The following is a 19,969-nucleotide window of genomic DNA, read 5'->3' on the forward strand; positions in this document are numbered from 1 at the left end:
ACCCAGCTGGATTTAGGGACCCCCAGCCCCGTTTGTTGCTCTCCTGGTACATTTTTCACTCGCTGGCAGCTGAAGGGTTTTCCTCACGCTGCTCTGCTGTACTCAGAGATATTTTGGCTGAGGAGGAGGTGTGTGCTGGCATCAAATCCTTAAATCACTTCAAATGAAGGGTAAAGTGATAATTAGGGTAATAATTAAAGGGCAGTTCTAAAAGCAACAAGCCAATAAACACAGAAAGCAGTCAGTGACTAATCCTTATCATTCCACATAACACCTATAATGATTCTATCTTGGCCCTATAAACTTTCCCTTCCCATTTTATGATTTTTCTATCAGCACTTTCTAAGACTAATCCAGAAGATAACACATATGACGTGCTTTAACATCACAAAAGTACAATCTTTGTACTTTAAAACAATTTAACCTACAATTGCCATCACTCTATTAAATAACACAGTCTGATATGTAATTTGGTTTTAGTCACATTTTGATCTGATAGTGTGGCAAGTTCTTGAGCAACCCTCACAGAGCCTACACTGGAAAAATTATAACTTTCTGTGATGAATCAATCTTACAGAAAAAAATATGACATTTTCACAGCTACTCCAGGGGAATCACAAGACAAGAAAATATTCACTCCCCTGATTAGGTGTAGATGCAATCTATTAAGCTAACAGGAAACATTTTCTATTTTTTATAATTATCTAGTTATTAGAACACTTATATCCTATATATTGAGGGTCAAGTTCTGCTTGGATCCAACTTAAGTGTATCTCCTACAGCCCAGGGCCAAACTCTACCCTGGATCCAAGTTCTCCCAATCTCTGCTTGGATGAAGTTTCACATTCTGCATTCACCTGGGCAGGAACCAGAGCTCAGGTTTTTCCTTTCCTCTGCTTTGATCAGCCAGCTCCAGTTCCTGAGGAATTTACATGAACCTAAACCTCTGCCACAAGGGACAAGAGAAACCCTACAGCCACATGTTCAAGACACTTCCTCAATCTCAGAATTTTACACAGAGACATTTCAGTGAAAGTTTCTTGACATCCCACGTGAGCCCTGGCATGCAAAGAGCAGCATTTTTTGCTTTGAAGCATCAAAAGAACTTTAAGTTTCTCATTCTTGCTGTCCCAAACGATTTGCTGAGTTCAGTCAGGCTTTTTAGGCAACCAGAACTGATTTTGTGCAGGAAGTTAAAGGGAAAATGATCTTTAATAATGTGACAACAGCAGAAAACACAACTGGAAGCTACTCAGTTGCTTGAAGTTAAGATATTTTAGGTTAGAGGATAAGATTTTAGGTCTGATACATCTTGTTTTGCTTCTGATCCTACAGACCAAGAGACACTTTGGAAAGGATTTCTCACAGCTCTCATATCCCACTCTCCCCTCCCACACCTACACATTTTGAGGCAGATGCCCTTTTAGATCCCAAGTCAGAACACGAGGCTGCTGCAACAGCTGCAGGCTCTCAGCTTGCTGCATGCCCTGGGGGAGAGGACATGAGATCCCCAGAGCTGCACCAGATAAAGCCATCTCTCATCACTAACTGCTCTGCCCTTTAGCTCCACAGTAAAGCATGCAGCAAACCAGCCCCTCTAGCTCCCCAAAATGTCTTATTTTAATTAGATTTAGTCTCAGCAGAAAAGCTAATCACTTCTAGGCTTTGTATCCCCGTCAGCTCCCCTGTCCTGCTGGCAGCTCAGAGATCCAGCTCTCCCAGAGTGAAATCCTGCCTTTGGACAGGGGACAGAGCCAGCCACACCGAGCTGCCCAAAGCTTTGATTCTCACCTCTCTGCCACTATAAAGGCAAAGGGCTGTTTTTGTTAGAGTTCGGAAGTCAGAAGGCACTGTAAGAGGAAATAAGGACACAAGCATGCAGCTGGTTTTAAAATTCTACACTTCCTTTCAAAAGCTTTAATAGCATCATCTCCAGTAACCCTACCAACCACAAAAGACCGCCTGAAATACAGAACAATCAAATAATATACTGACCCTCCCACCAAAATGAAACATCACACAGCTGTAGTCTTGTCTTAACACAGAGAGGTCATCCCAGGAGGGCAGCTGCCTTTGGGAACTGTCACTGGGGCAAAACTACAGGCAACAAAATGAAGTGTGAACACTAAACTTGCATTTTTTCTCTGTATTTTCCTTCAAAGCTCCAGGTGCCCATCAATCTGCAACATCTCTTTGCATAAGCAACTACATTTACTATTTATTTTGACTACAAATTTCACTGAAACATTTAACGTATCACAGCAGGGCCTCAAACATCCCTGACAGAGAGACACAAAAGCTGGAAGCCCTCTGCTTAAAATATCTCCCCCGCTATTTGTCTGTTGAACAAACTTTAAGTTCCTGAAGTTTCTCACTTAGATAGGTGGTATCTGCCTCGGTGAGGTTTTCTGAATCTGACAGGTTTTCCAGGAATCTGGTTCCTGCACAGGGCTTTCCTGTGATGGGATCTATGACATTGCCAACCTTGAACACAATTTCAGCCAGTTCGTGTTTCACGTGTTTGCTCCTTCTCTCGGGCAGAGCTTTCAGAAGAACAATGTCTCCAACAACACACTGCTGCAGTGGGTCATGGGCAAAATAGGTTTTTCTTTTGTTAAAGAACTGTAAAAGGAACAAAAAAATAAAAAAAAACAAACCTTGGTATTATATTTCAAAGTTATGTGATGGGTAAATATGTAATTAATGTAAAACAAATAAATTTCACTAAAGTTTTATGTATTTTAAAGTGAGATTCAGTTTGGATCATGAAAAGAAATGCAACTGTGCACTCTACAGGCTCTCCACAGCCAGCACAGCACTGCCCTTCCCAATCTCTTGCCAGGATAGTGTTGCCAACTGAGCCTGGAGGAAAGGAGATGGGGAAGAAAGAGCTCTGAAATCTGTATTTTGAAGTTTTTTATGTGAGAGTTTTCTTGCTGAAATATTTTTTTTTCCAAATAAAATCTCTTTTTTTAAATTAGAACAGCAGAATTTAGACCCCGTTAAGAAATAAATTAGGTTAAGAAATAAATAAAGGTTCTTCTACTGGATAAAAATATTGACATGGGCTCCACAAGACCCATTTTTCCAATCCTGACTCTACACTTAACCTTTTGGTTACCAAAAGCAACTTGTTTTACCTCCATGTCCCACTGTTTCCCTACTTCAAATGGAGAAAATACAATTTTTAACCCTCCTGTTTGAAGTGCATCGATAAGGAATAAACCCAAGATCACAGAAATGTTACAATTATACATACAGGAAAAAAAAACAGCTATAAAATTCATTGTACAAGTGACTAAGAAACTGTCAAGTCTCCAAAGCGTGCTCCACATCCACATGAAAAATTAAATCTAAGTGTGAAACAACAAAAGCTTACCTTCCCAAAAAGATCAAATGAAGTGCATTAACAAGGCACTTCAAAGAAACACATTTAGCAGGTAATTTGTAAGTCCTCACCACTCACTGCTTTTCATCCTTTACAGTCATCCCCACAGCCAGATCCTTAAGGAGCTGGATTTGTAAAGAGTCATCAAAACTTTGTAAGAGTTGAATCAGCAGAACATTTCTCCACAAAATACAGAACCCAGCAGGCAGGAGTTGTTGTTCACGGGTGTTACCTTTAGCAAGTAGGGATCCAGCACGAGCCTCGTCACTCTCACTTTGGCAGTTTTCTGCATTTTGGTCCCAATCACTTTCCCCACTATCCATTTTGCATGGACAGCTCCACGTGGGACAGACATTGTTCAGTTATGGTCATGCAGTGCCTGGCAGCAAGAAAAGCAGATGTGTTATTGTAACAAAGTAAAAAACATCAACACTTTCTGATCAATACCAAAAATTTCCTTATTTTAGACTAAGAGCTTCATTAGGTCCTTTTGTTGGAAGAACAGTTCAAAACTCCATTTATTGCAGTAGCTCAGCCTTTTTGACAACACAGAAGGGATGCCACTGTGTCCTTGCTATCAGCAAAAGTTCCTTCAGGACAGCAGTAAAATGCACAGAACAGCACGGGGAGGAGACCTCACCCCACAAAAAAAAATGAATCATCCCAATTGTCACAAACACAACAGAGAAAAATGTAACTGTGGAAATTATTCACTTAATAATGAATTACACACTCCAGCAGCTGCTTTGGCTGGAAACCTGTTCATCAGAACAGAGTGCACCCAAACAAGGGAGCAGCCTACAGCTTTTGTTCAAAGTCATTTGCTTCCGTGCCTCTCATTATCAGCAGAGCTGATGGATCCTAAGGAAGGTAATGAGCTTCTCAAGCCACAAATGACACATCAAAGAGCTGTCTGATCCATAGTACATGTGTTTGCTTTTGACTTCTTTCCTGCAAATAAATTCTATTCCATTACCTTCTTTGGTTTAATTAGGGAGAGCTTTCTGTACCATTCTTGCAAGAGTCAGGGGAAAAGCCAACAGAAGGCTTGAATCAATATAAAACTAATGGAGATTAATGGCCATTTTCTCTCCCACTCAGATACGCTGTTAAGCACAACCAACACCTGTGAACTCTCCGCGCCCCACCATTTGTAAGACACTCGCTTTGATGTCCCAACACATCAAAAGCAGAGTTTGGGGATGCAGGGACTCAGCCACAGGATGAAACGCTCCAGCAAACACTCGGGGGCTGCTTTTCCCACGCCCGACTCAGCTCTGGGCGCTCAGCGCTGGAAGGAATCAGCGTGGGGGGCCCTCCTGCACCCCACGGCTAAACACCCCACGCAGCCAGGCGTGTGCAGCACGGGCAACACTCCCCGAGCACCGGCAGGCAGGGAGAGAAGAGCTGAATGGAGGGAGCCCTCAGCCCCCCCTCCCACCGCGGCTCCCCACAGCGCTCGGTGCCAGGCCCTGCCGCGGCGCCTCCGTGCCAGCAGGGCCGCGCAGGCAGCGGGGCTCAGCCGGGCGGGTCGCGCAGCACGCAGAGCGCTGCCGCGGCACAGGGGGAACCCGCACGGGCGAGCCGCGGCCCCGAACGGCCCCGTCCCCTCTCACCGCCGCTGCCGCCGCCGCGCCTCGGGGGCCTCACAGAGACGGGCCCGGAACGGGCGGCGCCCAGCACGGAAGCGCCGCGCGGCGGGAAGGGGCGGGGCCCGGGCGGGACACGGGGGGCGGGGCTTCCCGGGGGTATTTAAAGGCGCAGGCGGCACCGCCCCCTCAGAAACCGTGAGGGAGAAGTGCGTGTGTGGGGGGTTGGAAAACAGCCCTAAGAGATCCTTAAAGATCCTTTAAGGATGGTAAAGGGGGAGCCTTAAGAGGAGTGGCTGAGCTCATGTCATTTGTTCAGCTTTGGGAAGATGAAATTGAGGTCAGATGTACCCATGATATTTTAGGAAAATCCTTTTGTCAGGATTTTCTTCTCCTGAGAAGCTGAGGGGCCTCAGGAACAAATGTAAACAAGTTACTATCTGCTGGTGTGGGATGCAGCAGGTGCTTTCTTATTGGTCCGTGTTAGGTGTTTCTACTTAATAACCAATCAAGGATGCGGCTGGGTCTCAGACTCTGGGAGTCACAAGACTTTGATGCATCTTTCTGTCTGTTCTTTTAGTATAGTTTTAGTGCAGCATTTTTAGTATAATATATATCATAATATAATAAACCAGCCTTCTGAAACATGGAGTCAAGATTCCTCCATCTCTCACCCTTGTCCTGGCTGCCCTGAAGACCACAGTCAGACCTGGTGTGGTCTTCAATATTCTCATGAGGGGAAGAGGTGAAACAGGTTCTGATCCCTTCTGTCTTATGTGTGACAGGATTTGAGGAATAGGTGTAGCTGAGTCGGGAGGTTTATGTTGGATATCAGGGACAGTTTTTTCACCCAGAGCGTGGTGGAGCACTGGAAGAGGCTCCTTGGTGCAGTGGTTGTAGCACCAAACCTGCCAAAGCTCAAGAACTCTGATACGTGGTGGGATTCCTGGAACGTTCTGTGCGCTGTCAGGAGTTGGACTCGATGTTCTTGATGAGTCCCTTCTAACTCAGGATATTCTGATCCTCTGATTGTCAAGTCCAACTGTGTATCCATCCCTGCCACCATAACCCCGAACCACGTCACCCAGCACCCAATGTACACATTTCCAGGGATGCTAACCCCACCCTGGCAACCTGTTCCCATGCCTGACCACCCAAACAGTGAAAACACTCTTTCCTAATATCTAATCTGAATCTCCCATCTCAGTTTAAAGCTGTTTTTTCTCGTCTGCTCACTGCAAGTAGAAGAGAGTGACCCTACCTCACCACAACCTCCCCTCAGGTAATTGTGGGGAGGGATGAGGTTCCTCCCTAAGCCTCCTCTTCCAAACAAACACAGGCTCTGGGTGCTGAGGGACCCCTTTACATGGAATTTCGGGGATGTGCAGCCCCTCAGTGCAGCCTCTTTGAGGTTTCTGCACACCAACAAGTGCTGTGCTCTTCCCCCTGCTGATAAGTGATGGGCGTGAGACAAATCTGGAAGGTTTTCCATGTAAATCCGGAATAATTGTACTAGATACGGAGTGAGAGCTGGCCTGTCCTTGCTATCCAGAACCTGGATATGTATCCATAACCTGGCAGATACTCAGTTTCTGCAAATCTCTGTATAAAATGGAGGGTTAGCAAAAAAAAACCCCAAACAAACCCAAACCACTTAAAAACTGAATAATGGCAAAATTATTGGACTTTGAGGTGATGTGCTCCTGGTCTTTCCCGTGACTTCAGGCTGAGGCTGTCCCTTTTTTTATTTAAAGGTGCTCACTTACCACCTTCTGCTGATATTTTGGTTGCTGTCCTGTTTAGAGCCTTGTCCTCTTTTTGCTGTGGGTGTCCCATCATCTCTCACGGCAGGAAGAGGACAGGTAGAGAATTCTATTTAATTAACAGCACAACTCCAGGCAGTTTCCCTTCTTAAGGTGGCTGATATGGGGAGAACAGGAGACACTCTTGAAATAATTTGATCAGATACCATCCAAGGAATGATTCGGAAGTTCATTATCCATTTTTACAGCCAAAACTCGCGGGTTTCTCTTATTTTAGCGCCTGGTTGTGTGAATTACAGAGCAGGGAAGTGGGGAGGAGCCCTGGTGCAGGCAGGAAATGGTTAAAGAGTTCCTATCACCTGGGAAAGCAATCCTTTGATTTTTCAGAGGGCGCTAACATGCTGCAGTTCATGGAAACAAAGGGAAGGGGATCAAGTAGAAAAGTTGTTCTTGGATTTTATTCTCAGTGGCAGAACTTGTGAGGGCTGGATATTGATGTCTGCGGGGAAAATACGGAGTTTTTTGGATTAAAAGGGATTTTTTTTCCCCCTTCTTATCGTCATTCAAAAAAGGATCTGTGAGGTAAGTCTTGATCCAGCTGGTGACTTTAGATAACTTCTTTTAAGAGTGAGGGGTAAAAAAACCCCTTTATCTTGCTGACCCATTTTAAACCAGTGAATTCTCTGCTGAAATCGTTCCTCGGGCAGGGAGCAGAGGCAGGAGCGTTTGTCAACAACTGCACCGAGCCCACGACGCTCCTCGCCTGTGTTGTCTGCATTCAAATGGCTTGCATTAATTCCTGAGCTGGAGTATGGAAATTCAGCAACTGGGAGAAACATAATGAGTCAGGGGAATTTGCCGCTCGGAGCTGCGGTGGATATTTCAGCGCTGACACTCTTTCAAGCTGCAGCAGTGGCTGTGCTGATGTGCTTTTGCAGTGGGGTGCTGCGAGCATCTTCTGGTGGTGGCTCTTAAAGTCATTCCCGAGCCTCGTCTCTTGAATCCTCATTGCTGCCCCAAAGGTTTTGTGTTTCCAGCTCCCGCGAGGACCCCGCTGATCCTTTCAAGGCTGATTTATTATTATGGAGGTGTAAGAGGGGTCTCGATTGCCATGAGTTCTTTGCCTGTCTGCACCTGAGTTCTCACCTTAAAAAGTGCTACTGGATTTTGTGTGTGTGTGAAAACAGATGGTTTTTCACCCCAGTGTGGCTGCCCCAAGTGTGATGGATGGTGATGACTGTCACTGAGAGCCAGTGCCACCTGAAGGGAAGTTTTTACACCCCGTGGAGAACCCGACAAAACCCATCCATTCACCTTGGACCTGCTTCACTGAGCAGAAATCGCACTCTCACTCTTGGGCAGCTTGAGATATTTGCCTACAAGGTGCCGAGTTCAGGTGGATTTCCCGAGCTGGGTGAGTGTGTGGTGCTGCTGGTTTCACTCTTCCCTCTCGGAGTGCCCGTGAGTGGCTGCTGTGCGCTGTGCGGGTGCCTCCCCACGCGGATCAAAGCGCAGGGCTGTGCTGGGACACACCAGCATCGCTGCTGCCACAGCCACCTGGCCAGTTCTTCCTGCTCTTCCCACCGCCCCCCACGCCGTGCTCCTGCTTTCTCATTGTCCAGGAGGGAGAACACTCAAAGCCAGAGCTGCTGCATGTCCCTCCTTTCATCCTGGGCAGGAACAGAAACTCGGGGCTCTTTTGTTCCTTGCCATTTTATTCCATCTCTGCCTTGCTGTTTCCCTCTCCACACCAGGCTTTTATCACTCATCTCGCTGTGCTTGTTCCCAGCTCCTGAACTCTGTGTTCCCAGGTTCTGGCTGGGCAGGAATCTTTCATCACCCTGCCCTGTTTTGCATTCATGCTCTGATCCATCACATTTTGCTCCTTCTGGATTCCCTGTGGCACCTGCAGGAATAAATCACTGGAGCTGGGTGTCAGGAGCCTTGGAGCACTTGATTCCCTGTTGTTAGAAGGGACTGCTTTTGCATTTACACAAAAAATTGCAAACTCTTGTCCTTTTTTTATTTTTTTATCTTATCTTTTTTTTTTCAGCAAGATTTCTCTTACTTGAAAAAGCTCTTTTCTAAAATCTTGTCTGCTAAGTGCTTCTGTTGTCTGGATCTGACATTCATTTCAGCTATTCAGTGTGAAAACCTTTCCAATTTCTTTACCAGTGCTATTGATTAAAATGCAGTTTACTTTTCTGGGGAAAATTTGATATTCAAAAATGTCTTTTTGCTGTGAGTCAGAATGTACTTTTCCATGGAATAAAAATTCTGGAAAGAACAAAAAAAAATGCTATTGGAAATGTTGAACAAATTATATTGTCGTTTCAACCTGGTTATATAAGAAAAAAGAAATAACTTCAAAGTCCAAATGAAAAGCTCTGGTATTTTTCTCATATTTTGAGAAAATGAGTACATTTTTCTCCAGCTGCTCAATTTTATCTGTTCAGAATTTTCCATATGAAACTCTGAGAATGTTCTGTACTGGCCCTAACTCCAAGTTCCTGTTTAACTCAGCTGGCTGTTTCAGGTTACATATTAAAAATGAATTATGAAGCTTTTTTCTCCTTAGTTTTCAGCCATTGATGTTTCTTCTAGAAACCAATAAAACTATTTCCATTTTTGTGTGGAAGTCTGTAGTTCTCAGCTATAAATGCTTTATGGTACAATTATTTACAGTTTTGAAAAAAAAAAGATGGAAAAGAGCTTTGGAATGCAACAGGCCAAAATTTAATTTTGTAGCTTAGAGATCAAAAAATGTCTGTGGTAATTTGCTGCTGGTTTGGATGCCCTCACATGATGCTCTCCCTGTCAATATTGCTGCGGTCATTTTGGGGGTTTGCAATATTCCCTTTTTCCTTAATTGAAACCTCTTTGCTGTGCTAAGTAGAAAAGACCTGAGCTCTGCTCAGCTGGGTGCACTGAGCTGCCTAAATTGCCAAAAAAATGTTTGTGGCAAGATCTGGTTTTCAGTCTAAAATATAATCCCTGAGGAGAAAGGTGCCTGGGGGTGATGGCATTTGGGCTCTGGATGTGCTGTTCTTGCATTTCCCTGGTTTTGGGTGGTGTGGCCTCTCCTGGGCTGGTGGTGGGCACTGCCAGGAGGGACCAGCTTGGGGGGAGTCCTCTGGGGTGCCTCCAATCTCCAGGACAATGCTGTCATGTTGGTTTTGGGGGAAGTTCAGAAAGAGAAATGCCACCCTGTGCTTTCCCAGCACCGTAATATCCTGATTATTCTTGAATTTTCCTCAGTCTGCAACTTCATTAATCCCACTATTCCTTGTCCTGAAGAGCAGCCATTAGCATGTCTCAGCACTCATCCTTTCTCTGTTCTAACCTGTGCTTTCATCTCCCCACAGATGATTTTCTAGCCCTTGGACCTCTCCTTCGGACTCCAGGTGTCTTCCCAGCTCCAGAAGTGGTGCCCCAAAGCCAAACAAGACTTCAGCAGAAGCTCCACCAGAGCCAGCTGGAGGGAGAGGACAACCCAACTCCCCAGTGGTGTCAGAAGGATGAATTTCCTCCTGAGCTCCTCTTCCCCACTCTGAGTTGTCTCCATCACTTGTTCTCAGCTCTGCCTCTGATATCCCTATGATTTGGTAACTATTTTATCTATTCCCTGCCTCAGCTTCTCTAAAATCTGTTAAGAAAATATCTCATATCTGTTTCACCTCCTATTTAACCCCTCAAAATTTGTGGGTGGGTGGCACAAACAAAGTAAGTGGAAAAAAAGCAATACGTTTGCAAGCCAATTTAGAGCTCAGCAGAAAAAAAAAACAAAAGGAGCAAAATATTTTATGAAATCCTGGAAGGTGCAGGCAAATGGAAATTTTCAGTTTAAACTAGAGCTTTATTTTGGAATTCCTCAAGGGGAGGTTGGAATTCTGCCACACTGTAAGAGTCTTACATTGCAGGAAACCAGGAATGCCTCAGTCTCTTGCCCTGTACAGTTCACAGATTCTCACTACGTTATACAAGTTTGACCTGTTAATTTTATAAAGCAAAAAGAAGCAAAAACCTTTACAGGCTGATTTCCTGTGCTCAGAAAGAAATGCCCGAGGACTGCCTGGAGCAGCTTCACACCATCATTTAACTCCAGCTTGCAATATTTGGTTTCCACAAAACCCTTGGGTCTGTTGGAAGCAGCATCTCCTCAATTTTTTTGGGTGGCATGGAGGTGATTACGTTTAGAACAGAAGATTTCTGATGGAATTTTCTGTCAGCTTCTGCAAAATTAAATTAATTTCACGAGAATTTCACTGGGAAATTCCTGTTCTAAATAACTTTTATCATTGTGAGTGAGTAGCACAAGAGAATATGGTAAATTCAGCTGACTTTCAATGCATGTATTCTAGGCATTTCTATAATTTCAGGAAGTTAAAACCTCATGTTATAAAGAAATCCAATAATTTAGTTGCTGGAGGAGCCATAAGTGATGGGAAAGGATTGTGTTGGATTTGATAGAATAAAGTTTAGCTGCATTTTCTGGTGTTCTACTGAGTGGAGACGCTGCAGAGACCCTTGAGAAAGAGAATTTTATTTGTGACAGCCAAAATCTGAGAAAAGGCAGCAATAACATTTTCTGAGCAACTTCCTTTAAGGAGCAAACTGATTTAAAAGGTTTTTCTTTCAACATCCTCATTAGCCACAAAAAATGCATCTCTAACGGTGAATTTATTCTGCATGTTTGGACTCATCCTACTTTGGAATCTAACCAAGAAAATGCTGCGGAATTTCCATCCCTCAATGTTTAATTTCAGGTGTGGCTGCCCTCATCAGCTGAAAAATATGTCCATCCGAGGCCTGAAGAAGAAACAACCCAAGACTTTTAAAGTCAGAATTATAACAGTGGATGCTGAGATGGAGTTCAGCTGTGAGGTGAGAGTGTCAGCAAGCGCTGGGGAGCTGGGGAGTGCCCTTTGTGTTAGCAAGAAATTGGGAAAATTCAGATTATCAGCTTGTGGATGGTCTTAAAACTGCTCTGTTATTTTTATAAATAATGGATTATTTAATCTCAGGTGTGTTCTTCTCTTAACTGTTCAGAATTTAAAGCTGTTTGCATGAGATCCATTTGACTGACACAGCTAAATTGACACTAAACAAGCTTTCTTCATTCCAATTGTTTGTAAGGATTCCTACTTCTCCATATTTATTTTTTTTTTTTGGAACTGACTCAACTCTTTAAGACACTTCCAGCTTGGATAAACTGGTCAGAGCTGGTGCTAAGATGTTGATAAAATAATTTATAAACTGGTTCTTTTGTTGAGCTGGGACATTCTCCTCCAATTTGCCATTTATAAACTCCAGTTCTTTACCTGCAATGAGTGTTTGGATCTCTAGCAGAAGAGAAAAAAAAGGCTTGATGAAAAAACTGGCAGTTCTATTAATTATGGCTGATTAATTAGGGAAATCATGGCTGGGGAAAAAGAAATGATTGATTCTAAATAAATTGGGCTGCACTATTGAAGGGACAGAACTGTCCCTGATTAATTAATTCCTAATCATCCAGCAAGAGCAAAACAAGACACACAGGTATTTTGGGGAGTTAGAAAACTCAGTTCCAATGGGACTGGCAGTTTTAGTGAGACCTGACTGCTCTGTGAGCCATTTAATGTAATTTATTAGGTCCTCCAGAAAGAGAATAGATTAATCTTGTATGACTTACTGCTCTGGAATACTTGCAGGCAGAATTGTGAAAATAAAGGATTTGGAAAATCTGATTTAGAGATCAGAGTCCTTGTTAACAAATAGTGTATTCCTTCTTTGCTACCTCTCCTTTCTCCCCAGACACTGCTCTTTTGCTGGGATGATTTCCAGCTTTCCACTCTAATTCTGCCTAAAAGTTCACTTTTTTTTTTTTTGCCATTCAGTTTTTAGCTTTAGCAATTGGATAAAATCATCTTTCTGAACTGTGGGGAAACAGATGAGCAGCCTCTTTGGTGAAGGGAACAAGGCATCAGACGTGTGTGAATTTGGGACTTGAATCAAAATTTGCTCTCTGTAGCTGCTAAATTGAAATGAAAACATTTAAGAGGACTCATTTAAATCAGAGTAGGATAAAGGCTTGGCCTGGTGCACTGAAATACCTGAGGGGTGAGAAAGGTGGATCTGCTCTCATTGTTCAGCATTCCTACCCCGTGTCCTGATTTGATTTCCCCTGGCTTTCTCTCAGTCTCTCCAATTTGTATAAACCATTGAGTCAAAATTTTGGACAAATATTAATAAAGACTTGCCACATCCCAGGGAATCGATAATACAATCCTCATTCCCTCAAGTGCTTGGTGGTTAAATGACTCCAGCTGCTCTCTGGAAGTGTCTGGAGAGGGAGAGGAGGTGGAACACAGCAACTCTGACACAGCAGCAAGAATATTTCATTAAAAACCTAAAGGTGAAATAAGATTTCATAGGAGGAAGGGCTCAAATGGAGCAAATTCATTTAGGATATATGTGTTTTTCTTGATTTTTCTCTCTTTCAGATGAAGTGGAAGGGAAAGGATTTGTTTGATCTGGTGTGCCGAGCGCTTGGTTTGAGGGAGACCTGGTTCTTTGGCTTGCAGTACACAATTAAAGGAATGTGCACCTGGTTAAAGATGGACAAAAAGGTACAGGAGACAAAAAGGGTGGCAATTAATTACTTACTGCTATAAATATTGACTTTCTGGAGCATGGAAGCTAAAGGGATGTGTTCCATGACAACTCAGAATTTGACATGGTGGCTTTTTTTAAGGTGAAAGTAGGATTATTTGCTCTGATTGCTTCTATCCCATTTGACCTGCAGCATCCCACACTAATCACCACTGATTGCTGTTAGATTAAAGCTCAGAATTACCCTTCCCTCTAAAATATGGCAAGGCTGCTTTAAGTGGATTATTGGCTGCTTTCTGATTTTCCTTGGGAATATTATCTTGAGACGCTCATGTACCCTTTTTGCTCCTGATTTGATTTTATTTTATCTGTAAACAGGTTTTAGATCAAGAAATCCCCAAAGAAGATCCCATTAGCTTTCATTTTTTGGCTAAATTCTACCCAGAGAAGGTAGAAGAGGAACTCTTACAGGAAATTACCCAGCATTTATTCTTCCTTCAGGTCAGGAAAAGTTTTGAACCATGAATTCCTTCTGTATTTCCCCCAGTCCTTTTGCATTGTCTTTGATCTTGTTGGCAGCTCAGAATAACTTTGCTTGCTTCAGCTGTATTAAGAATTTTGTAGACATTATTTTTATGAAATACAAACATCTCTCCTGCCTGCTGTGGGTTTGTGTCCAGGTAAGCTGAATGTTTCATCTTCTGCAGGCTTTTGTGACAACACCCAGCAGTTTGGGGGATGATTCCAAACCTGAATATCCCAGGCTTGTTTTGCTCCTTAATATGTGTTAAAAAAAATAAAATTCCATGCAAAGGTGGAACTGCTGGAAGAACCGTGAAGCTTTTGAAGAGATTTTGTGCTGGAGAGTAAAACCTCTAGAAAACAAGGACTCCCTAAACCTTCATTTTGGACTGTAGGGATAAAAGATTATGGAATTTGATGGGCATTTTGAAATCCAGGTTTGTTCACGTGGCACGGATTGAGAGGAGCAGAGCAGCAAACACCATTTGAGCTCCATCAAAAAGCAGATGAAGGAGTGAATTCTTGGAGCTTCATCTAAAATAAAGAGGGATCAACCAGGAAAAGCTCCACAGCTGAGTTTGGGATGGTCACTTCCCATGCCTGGGACATCCAGCTTCTCTCCTGGGTTGCTCTGGAGTCCCTCTGGAAGTTTCAGCCCCTGGAGTGTTGCTTTGTTCCGGCAGGATGAGTCTGTGCAGGTAGCTGGGATAAATTCAGTCTGCAGCTGGAAGGAAACCCAGTAAATTCCCTTGTTCCTTGAGGAGGATGTGCTAATGAAATACTGGGGAAATGCTGCAGCTCTGAGGGTTCATAAACCCACCAGAACTTCATCCAGAACCTCCAACCACTCAGCAATTTATTTCTTCAGCTAATTTTGGAAAGGAATGAGGACAGCAGAACTCTTTTAATCCTGATTTTTCCACTTTTTTCTTTTCTGCTTGAACCTGCCTTAACTAGCAGATATGCAATTAGCAAATTCCTCTCATTCCAAAGTAGGAAAACAAGGCTGAAACAAATTGGAACTTGCAAAGTTTCCTGACTGTAAGAACTTCAGCTCACACCTGGATGCTAATAGCAAAAACATGTTCAGACATCTGGGTGCCTGAAGATTTCAGCTCTCCTGACTCTTCAGACCTTTGCAAATTAATGTGGCATAAATGCCTGAATAAATGTCAACGACTAAAGCTAAATATTGCCTGCTTAAAGATGAGGTAATTTATTGCTTCTTCATGAAGTTTAACAAAAAGTCCTCGTCCAAACTGATCAGAAAAAAGAAACAAACAAACAAAACAACCCAGACACCTATGGGGGATTTATCTGCATTGTTCTAAATTCTGGAGCATGATTTGCACCGTGGAGAATGAAAACTGGAGCTTTGCAAATTGGAAGAAAAATCTTTGCATTCTTTCCATTTTAACAGCTTAGAAAGAATGTTCCCTGCGCTGTAACTCAGCTTCACAGATTGTGTTCACCAGGGACTAAATTTAAAAGCAAAAACTTTCTTGGTGGTTCATTTCAGTTCCCAGCACCTACAGAGGTGTGTTTGTAAACAGAACTTGTGCTAGCTCAAGTCATTTTTCTATTTGGAAATGTTTAAGACTCTGAGCTATGCAAAATCTTGTTGTCTTGTGCTTGTTCCTAAGCTAAATACACCTGAGAGGAGGATTTGGGAAGATTAATTTCCCCTTCCCTCTTTAGGTTTTCAAACAGAAATTGCACAACTGATTTAAAATCAAGCAACACCTTACAAACTATAACACCTCTACTCTTGGTAGCACCACAGGTTATTAAAATGAAAAGTATGTTGAAAGACTTTTTAGCATTGTCTGATTTTGCTTAGACCATTGAAAATGAATAAATGAAGTGCTTTATTATTCAGCTTCTCTTTTGAGGGTCTCCTTTATTCTCTCATTCTGGAAAGCTGGAGAACATTTCTTCTGGTTTTTATATGGCAGCTGCACAGCCCTGAGTCTGCTCTGCTCAGACCTGACCTCCAGAGCTCCCTACCAGCCTCAAATCTGATGTCTGACATGATGCAAAGCTGACTTTTCCAAAGGCAGGAAAAAGAAAAAAGAAGGATTGTTAAAAGAAATGAAGCGCAGACAATAAAATTGATGTTTTATAGGATTTTCTTTTATAGGACTCCTTATGTAAGTGTGTGGAGAGAGCTGACTGGCATTTTTGGTCTCATTAAATGCAATGCTAACTAAAGGCTTCCTGTGTTCCTGAATGCCAATTTCTTGTTGCTGTTATTAACTCCTAAAGGTGATATTTGGTGCCAACTGCTAGTCTGGGCATGCCTGCTTTCATTTCAAGCCTGACTAAAGTCCTGACTTTGAGCTTCTTGAACTTGCTCCCTTTTTCTGTTGGTTTAGGTTAAGAAGCAGATCCTGGATGAGGAAATCTATTGCTCACCAGAAGCTACAGTTTTACTGGCTTCTTATGCTGTTCAGGCCAAGGTTTGTGCACAGAAAATCTCTTTTTTAATTGACTTTTTTCTGGTTTCACCCAACACATCTACATATGTAAAACACAGCAGGGTTAAAACTTGCTGGTAAAGTTGGTCATCCTGGGAGGTACAAGCACAGCTAGAAAAAAAACCCCAACATTAAATGCTACTATAAGGATTTTTTTTCTATGTTTCTGCAATTTAGGGGATTTATTTGGGCCTAATGTTTTAGTGTAATCTTTCTGGAGGGATCTTCCATTGACTGCTCAGATGGGGGGATGTGTGCAGGGGAACCAAAATAAAATCTGCCTTAAGCTTGCTCTTTAAACTATGCAAGGAACAACTCCCTCAGCATTCTGCCTCTAACAAACTGAAATAACTCTTTTTTTTTTTTGGAACAGTATGGTGACTATGACCCAAATTTCCACGAGCCAGGCTTTCTAGCCCATGATGAGCTGTTGCCCAAAAGGGTGAGTCTTAATTTGATACAAAATCAAATCTTTGAGTCTTCTCTTTTGCAGTGCAAAATATTTGAATCTCCTTTTTGCAGTGCAAAATCTTTGAATTCTCCTCTTTTGCAGTGCAAAATCTTTGAATCTCCTCTTTTGCAGTGCAAAATCTTTGAATTGTCCTCTTTTGCAGTGTAAAATCTTTGAATTCTCCTCTTTTGCAGTGCAAAATCTTTGAATCTCCTCTTTTGCAGTGCAAAATCTTTGAATTGTCCTCTTTTGCAGTGCAAAATCTTTGAATCTCCTTTTTGCAATGCAAAATCTTTGAATCTCTTCTTTTGCAGTGCAAAATCTTTGAATTCTCCTCTTTTGCAGTGTAAAATCATTGAATCTCCTCTTTTGCAGTGCAAAATCTTTGAATTCTCCTCTTTTGCAGTGCAAAATATTTGAATCTCTTCTTTTGCAGTGCAAAATCTTTGAATTCTCCTCTTTTGCAGTGTAAAATCATTGAATCTCCTCTTTTGCAGTGCAAAATCTTTGAATTCTCCTCTTTTGCAGTGCAAAATCTTTGAATCTCCTCTTTTGCAGTGCAAAATCTTTGAATTCTCCTCTTTTGCAGTGCAAAATCTACGAATTCTCCTCTTTGCAGTGCAGATATTGCTGGGGATTAATCAGAACATTAAAAACTCTACAAAATGCCCAAGCTGTGAGCTGCCCCTCTGCATTCACTTTGCTTGGGAGAGGCAGAACTTGCATTTGGATCTTCCCAGGGATCCAACCTCCCTCCTTGTCCTGCAGGTGCTCAGGCAGTACCAGCTGACAGCAGAGATGTGGGAAGAGAAGATCACTGCTTGGTATGCTGAGCACAGGGGTATTGCCAGGTAGGAAACCTCTGCATTTCTTGGAAACCCCATACATTTATTTATGGGATTTGTTGTTTTCTGTGTGATTCAGCCTGTCTGGAAATCCAATTAAACAATAAATAGGATCTGTTAGCACCCAGAGGCAGCTTTTCCTCATTATTTGGGTTCTGTCTGTTCTGGAGGCTTCTTAGCATTATTTTTGTTGAATATTTCCCTCAAGATTTACTGATTTACTTTGAAGGGAGAAGAAGAGTGGGTGGAGAGATTCTCACTCTTCTTTGGCCTTGGCCAAAAGCTCTGTCCAATACTCATTTCTCAATGCACTCTATTTCCTGAAGGAAATATATTCATGGAAAACAATGGAAGGGTGGTTTTCCAAGACATGGAGTGGCAAAACTAACACAAGCATAGGACTTTTAATGAATTTTAATGAAGATTACACTATTCATGAGTCATCTTTTGAAATAGATGCAACTTTTATTCTTTATTATTCTTTATTTTATTCTTTATTCCGTCCAGATGGTGTTTTTATTATCCTTTTTTTTTCTATTATTGAGAGCAAGATGGCAAAGCTAAGTTTGTACAAAGGGTCAGATTGCCTGTTCTTTTCTTAGTGGGAAATGGAGAGTCAGCCAGGAGAGAAAGGCTGCAAAGGCATTTCATGATCATGGCTTTATTCTCCAGGGATGAAGCTGAGATGAACTATCTGAAAATTGCCCAAGACTTGGAAATGTATGGTGTCAATTATTTCCCAATTGCTGTAAGTGCCTTATTTTAGCAGTTTTTACTTGCTGCAGATAATGGTGCTGTCCTTTCTAAGTCCCCCAGGGAGTTTGGAACTGGGACTCCTGACTTCTGGTTTTGTTCTGACTTGGTTTTCTTGCCTGCCAAATAAGCAGGTGAATAAAACAGTTAAGATTAATATTTTACAACCTGACAAAAGTTTTGAGTAACTCCAGGTATGGAATAGGAAGGAGAAATAGTTTGAACTGCTGTAAGCAGCCTAGAGGACTGAGTTTAATATTACCAGTGACAGCATTCATAATATTTTATATAAACACCAACTGCCTAAATACCAACAAATATCAATATATTAAAATAGGTGCTTCTTGTCTGTGGTTGTTTAATGTCACCCAAAATGCCATTTACTGATCTCTCTTGTTTTTTAGCAAAATAAAAACCACACAGATCTCCTGCTTGGAGTTGATGCCAAAGGGATTCATATCTACAGCATTAATAACAGGTTCTCCCCCAATAAATCCTTTGAGTGGAGCTCTATCAGAAACATTTCCTGTAGTGAGAAAGAGGTATGATGGCTTTGGTGTATTATTCTTTTTCCATGGGCATGGGTGTGGACTGGGATTCTTGGAACAGGCTGAAAGCTTCCTCTGTTGAAATAATTTTGGGGGAGAAGGGGAAAATCCTGGGGAGCTTCGTTACAAAACTAAAAATAACAGCCCTGCCTTGCAGATGAGCTGGAAACCTCAGTTCCCTGAGGCTGCTCTGAGCTCTGACTCTGTTCTGGCTCCTTCCCTGCTGCTTGGCCTTTGCAAAACAAATGTGTTGATCTCTGAAAAAGACAGATATTATGAATGCCACCGTGCCTGCCTTCCTCAGTTATCCCAGCAGGAGCTCCATGATCCATAAAACCTAAATGCTGTTTGCACACACAGAGGTCCTTGCAGCTGAGCCTTGGAGCCCAGTGGCAAGAGGAGACATGCAGGGAGGTATTAATGGTTTTCTGCCTCACTTCTGCCAGTTTGTTGGGACATGATTCCACTCCCCACCACTGCAATTTTGCTGTGAAGCCCAGCTTTGCTTCTAGAAGGTGAAGGAGTGGGGAAAATTTATTCTCAGCCCAAATCACTGGCTGTGTGGAAGGCTATAATCAGAAAAAACAAACCCAGGAAAGCTACAGTGGTATTGGAATACCTGGGATTTGTCAGCCAAAGGGCAGCACAGCCTGTTCCATTTTCTGTGGGACTTTTGGAAAACCGCCCACAGAAACTGAGATCTAAAATTGAGATGAGATTTTAGATTCATAGCCATTAAATCAGAGGGGACTACAGGTTTGCTGCCTCCAAACCAGTTTTGGTCTCTGATATCATCAAACTTCCCCTGAGATGTGTGAATAAACTGCTTTAACTCCCTTTTGGGGGGAAATTGGGCAGGCCTGTGTTTAAGGTTCACTTTATTCAGTGACACATCACAGCCTTGCTCCTCAAAAGGCAGCCAGTCATTACCTAGAGGGTGAAAGGAGCTCTAGGACATGATCCTGGTGACTCAGATTCCCTGGAATTATACAGGAATTACCTTGCAAATGAATTAGAGGAATAGAGTGCCAGGGAACCCGTG

The 19,969-nt window shown here is 42.6% G+C and overlaps 2 protein-coding genes across 5 annotated transcripts in view; one reads left to right on the forward strand and one right to left on the reverse strand.

Annotated features, from left to right (window-relative positions):
• The window catches only part of LOC119709717 (merlin-like), a 33,520-nt gene that overhangs the window by 5,404 nt on the left and 8,147 nt on the right, over positions 1-19,969 (forward strand). Inside the window, exons 1-10 of one of the 2 annotated variants that reach the window (XM_038157831.1) lie at positions 7,077-7,322; positions 10,106-10,345; positions 11,507-11,624; positions 13,223-13,348; positions 13,710-13,832; positions 16,229-16,312; positions 16,704-16,772; positions 17,550-17,632; positions 18,299-18,374; positions 18,784-18,921. In XM_038157831.1, the coding sequence (XP_038013759.1) occupies positions 10,338-10,345; positions 11,507-11,624; positions 13,223-13,348; positions 13,710-13,832; positions 16,229-16,312; positions 16,704-16,772; positions 17,550-17,632; positions 18,299-18,374; positions 18,784-18,921 (825 nt within the window). In that variant the 5' untranslated portion in view covers positions 7,077-7,322; positions 10,106-10,337. Of the gene's footprint in view, positions 1-7,076; positions 7,323-10,105; positions 10,346-11,506; positions 11,625-13,222; positions 13,349-13,709; positions 13,833-16,228; positions 16,313-16,703; positions 16,773-17,549; positions 17,633-18,298; positions 18,375-18,783; positions 18,922-19,969 lie in introns of those variants that run through there. The other variant, XM_038157833.1, reaches the window with a different exon arrangement.
• MRPS17 (mitochondrial ribosomal protein S17) lies at positions 1,194-5,104 on the reverse strand. Of its 3 annotated transcripts, none has more exons than XM_038157835.1 (3): positions 5,005-5,104; positions 3,621-3,767; positions 1,194-2,622 (listed from the first exon to the last, which is right to left on the reverse strand). In XM_038157835.1, the coding sequence occupies exons 2-3, from the start codon at positions 3,741-3,743 to the stop codon at positions 2,332-2,334; spliced, it is 414 nt and encodes a 137-aa protein (XP_038013763.1). In that variant the 5' UTR covers positions 3,744-3,767; positions 5,005-5,104; the 3' UTR covers positions 1,194-2,331. The 3 variants fall into 3 exon arrangements, with proteins under 3 accessions (XP_038013763.1, XP_038013765.1, XP_038013764.1); XM_038157837.1 differs by lacking the exon at positions 5,005-5,104 and adding an exon at positions 4,365-4,990; XM_038157836.1 differs by lacking the exon at positions 5,005-5,104 and adding an exon at positions 3,851-4,318.

The sequence above is a fragment of the Motacilla alba genome, chromosome 19 (assembly GCF_015832195.1).
Source record: "Motacilla alba alba isolate MOTALB_02 chromosome 19, Motacilla_alba_V1.0_pri, whole genome shotgun sequence".
Taxonomy (NCBI): domain Eukaryota; kingdom Metazoa; phylum Chordata; class Aves; order Passeriformes; family Motacillidae; genus Motacilla; species Motacilla alba.

Coding starts and splice junctions, on each gene's coding strand:
- MRPS17 (XM_038157835.1), bottom strand. CDS start 3,743: ATGTCTGTCCCACGTGGAGCTGTCCATGCAAAATGGATAGTGGGGAAA. Junction 2,623..3,620: donor TGGATCCCTACTTGCTAAAG/GTAACACCCGTG, acceptor TTCCTTTTACAG/TTCTTTAACAAAAGAAAAAC.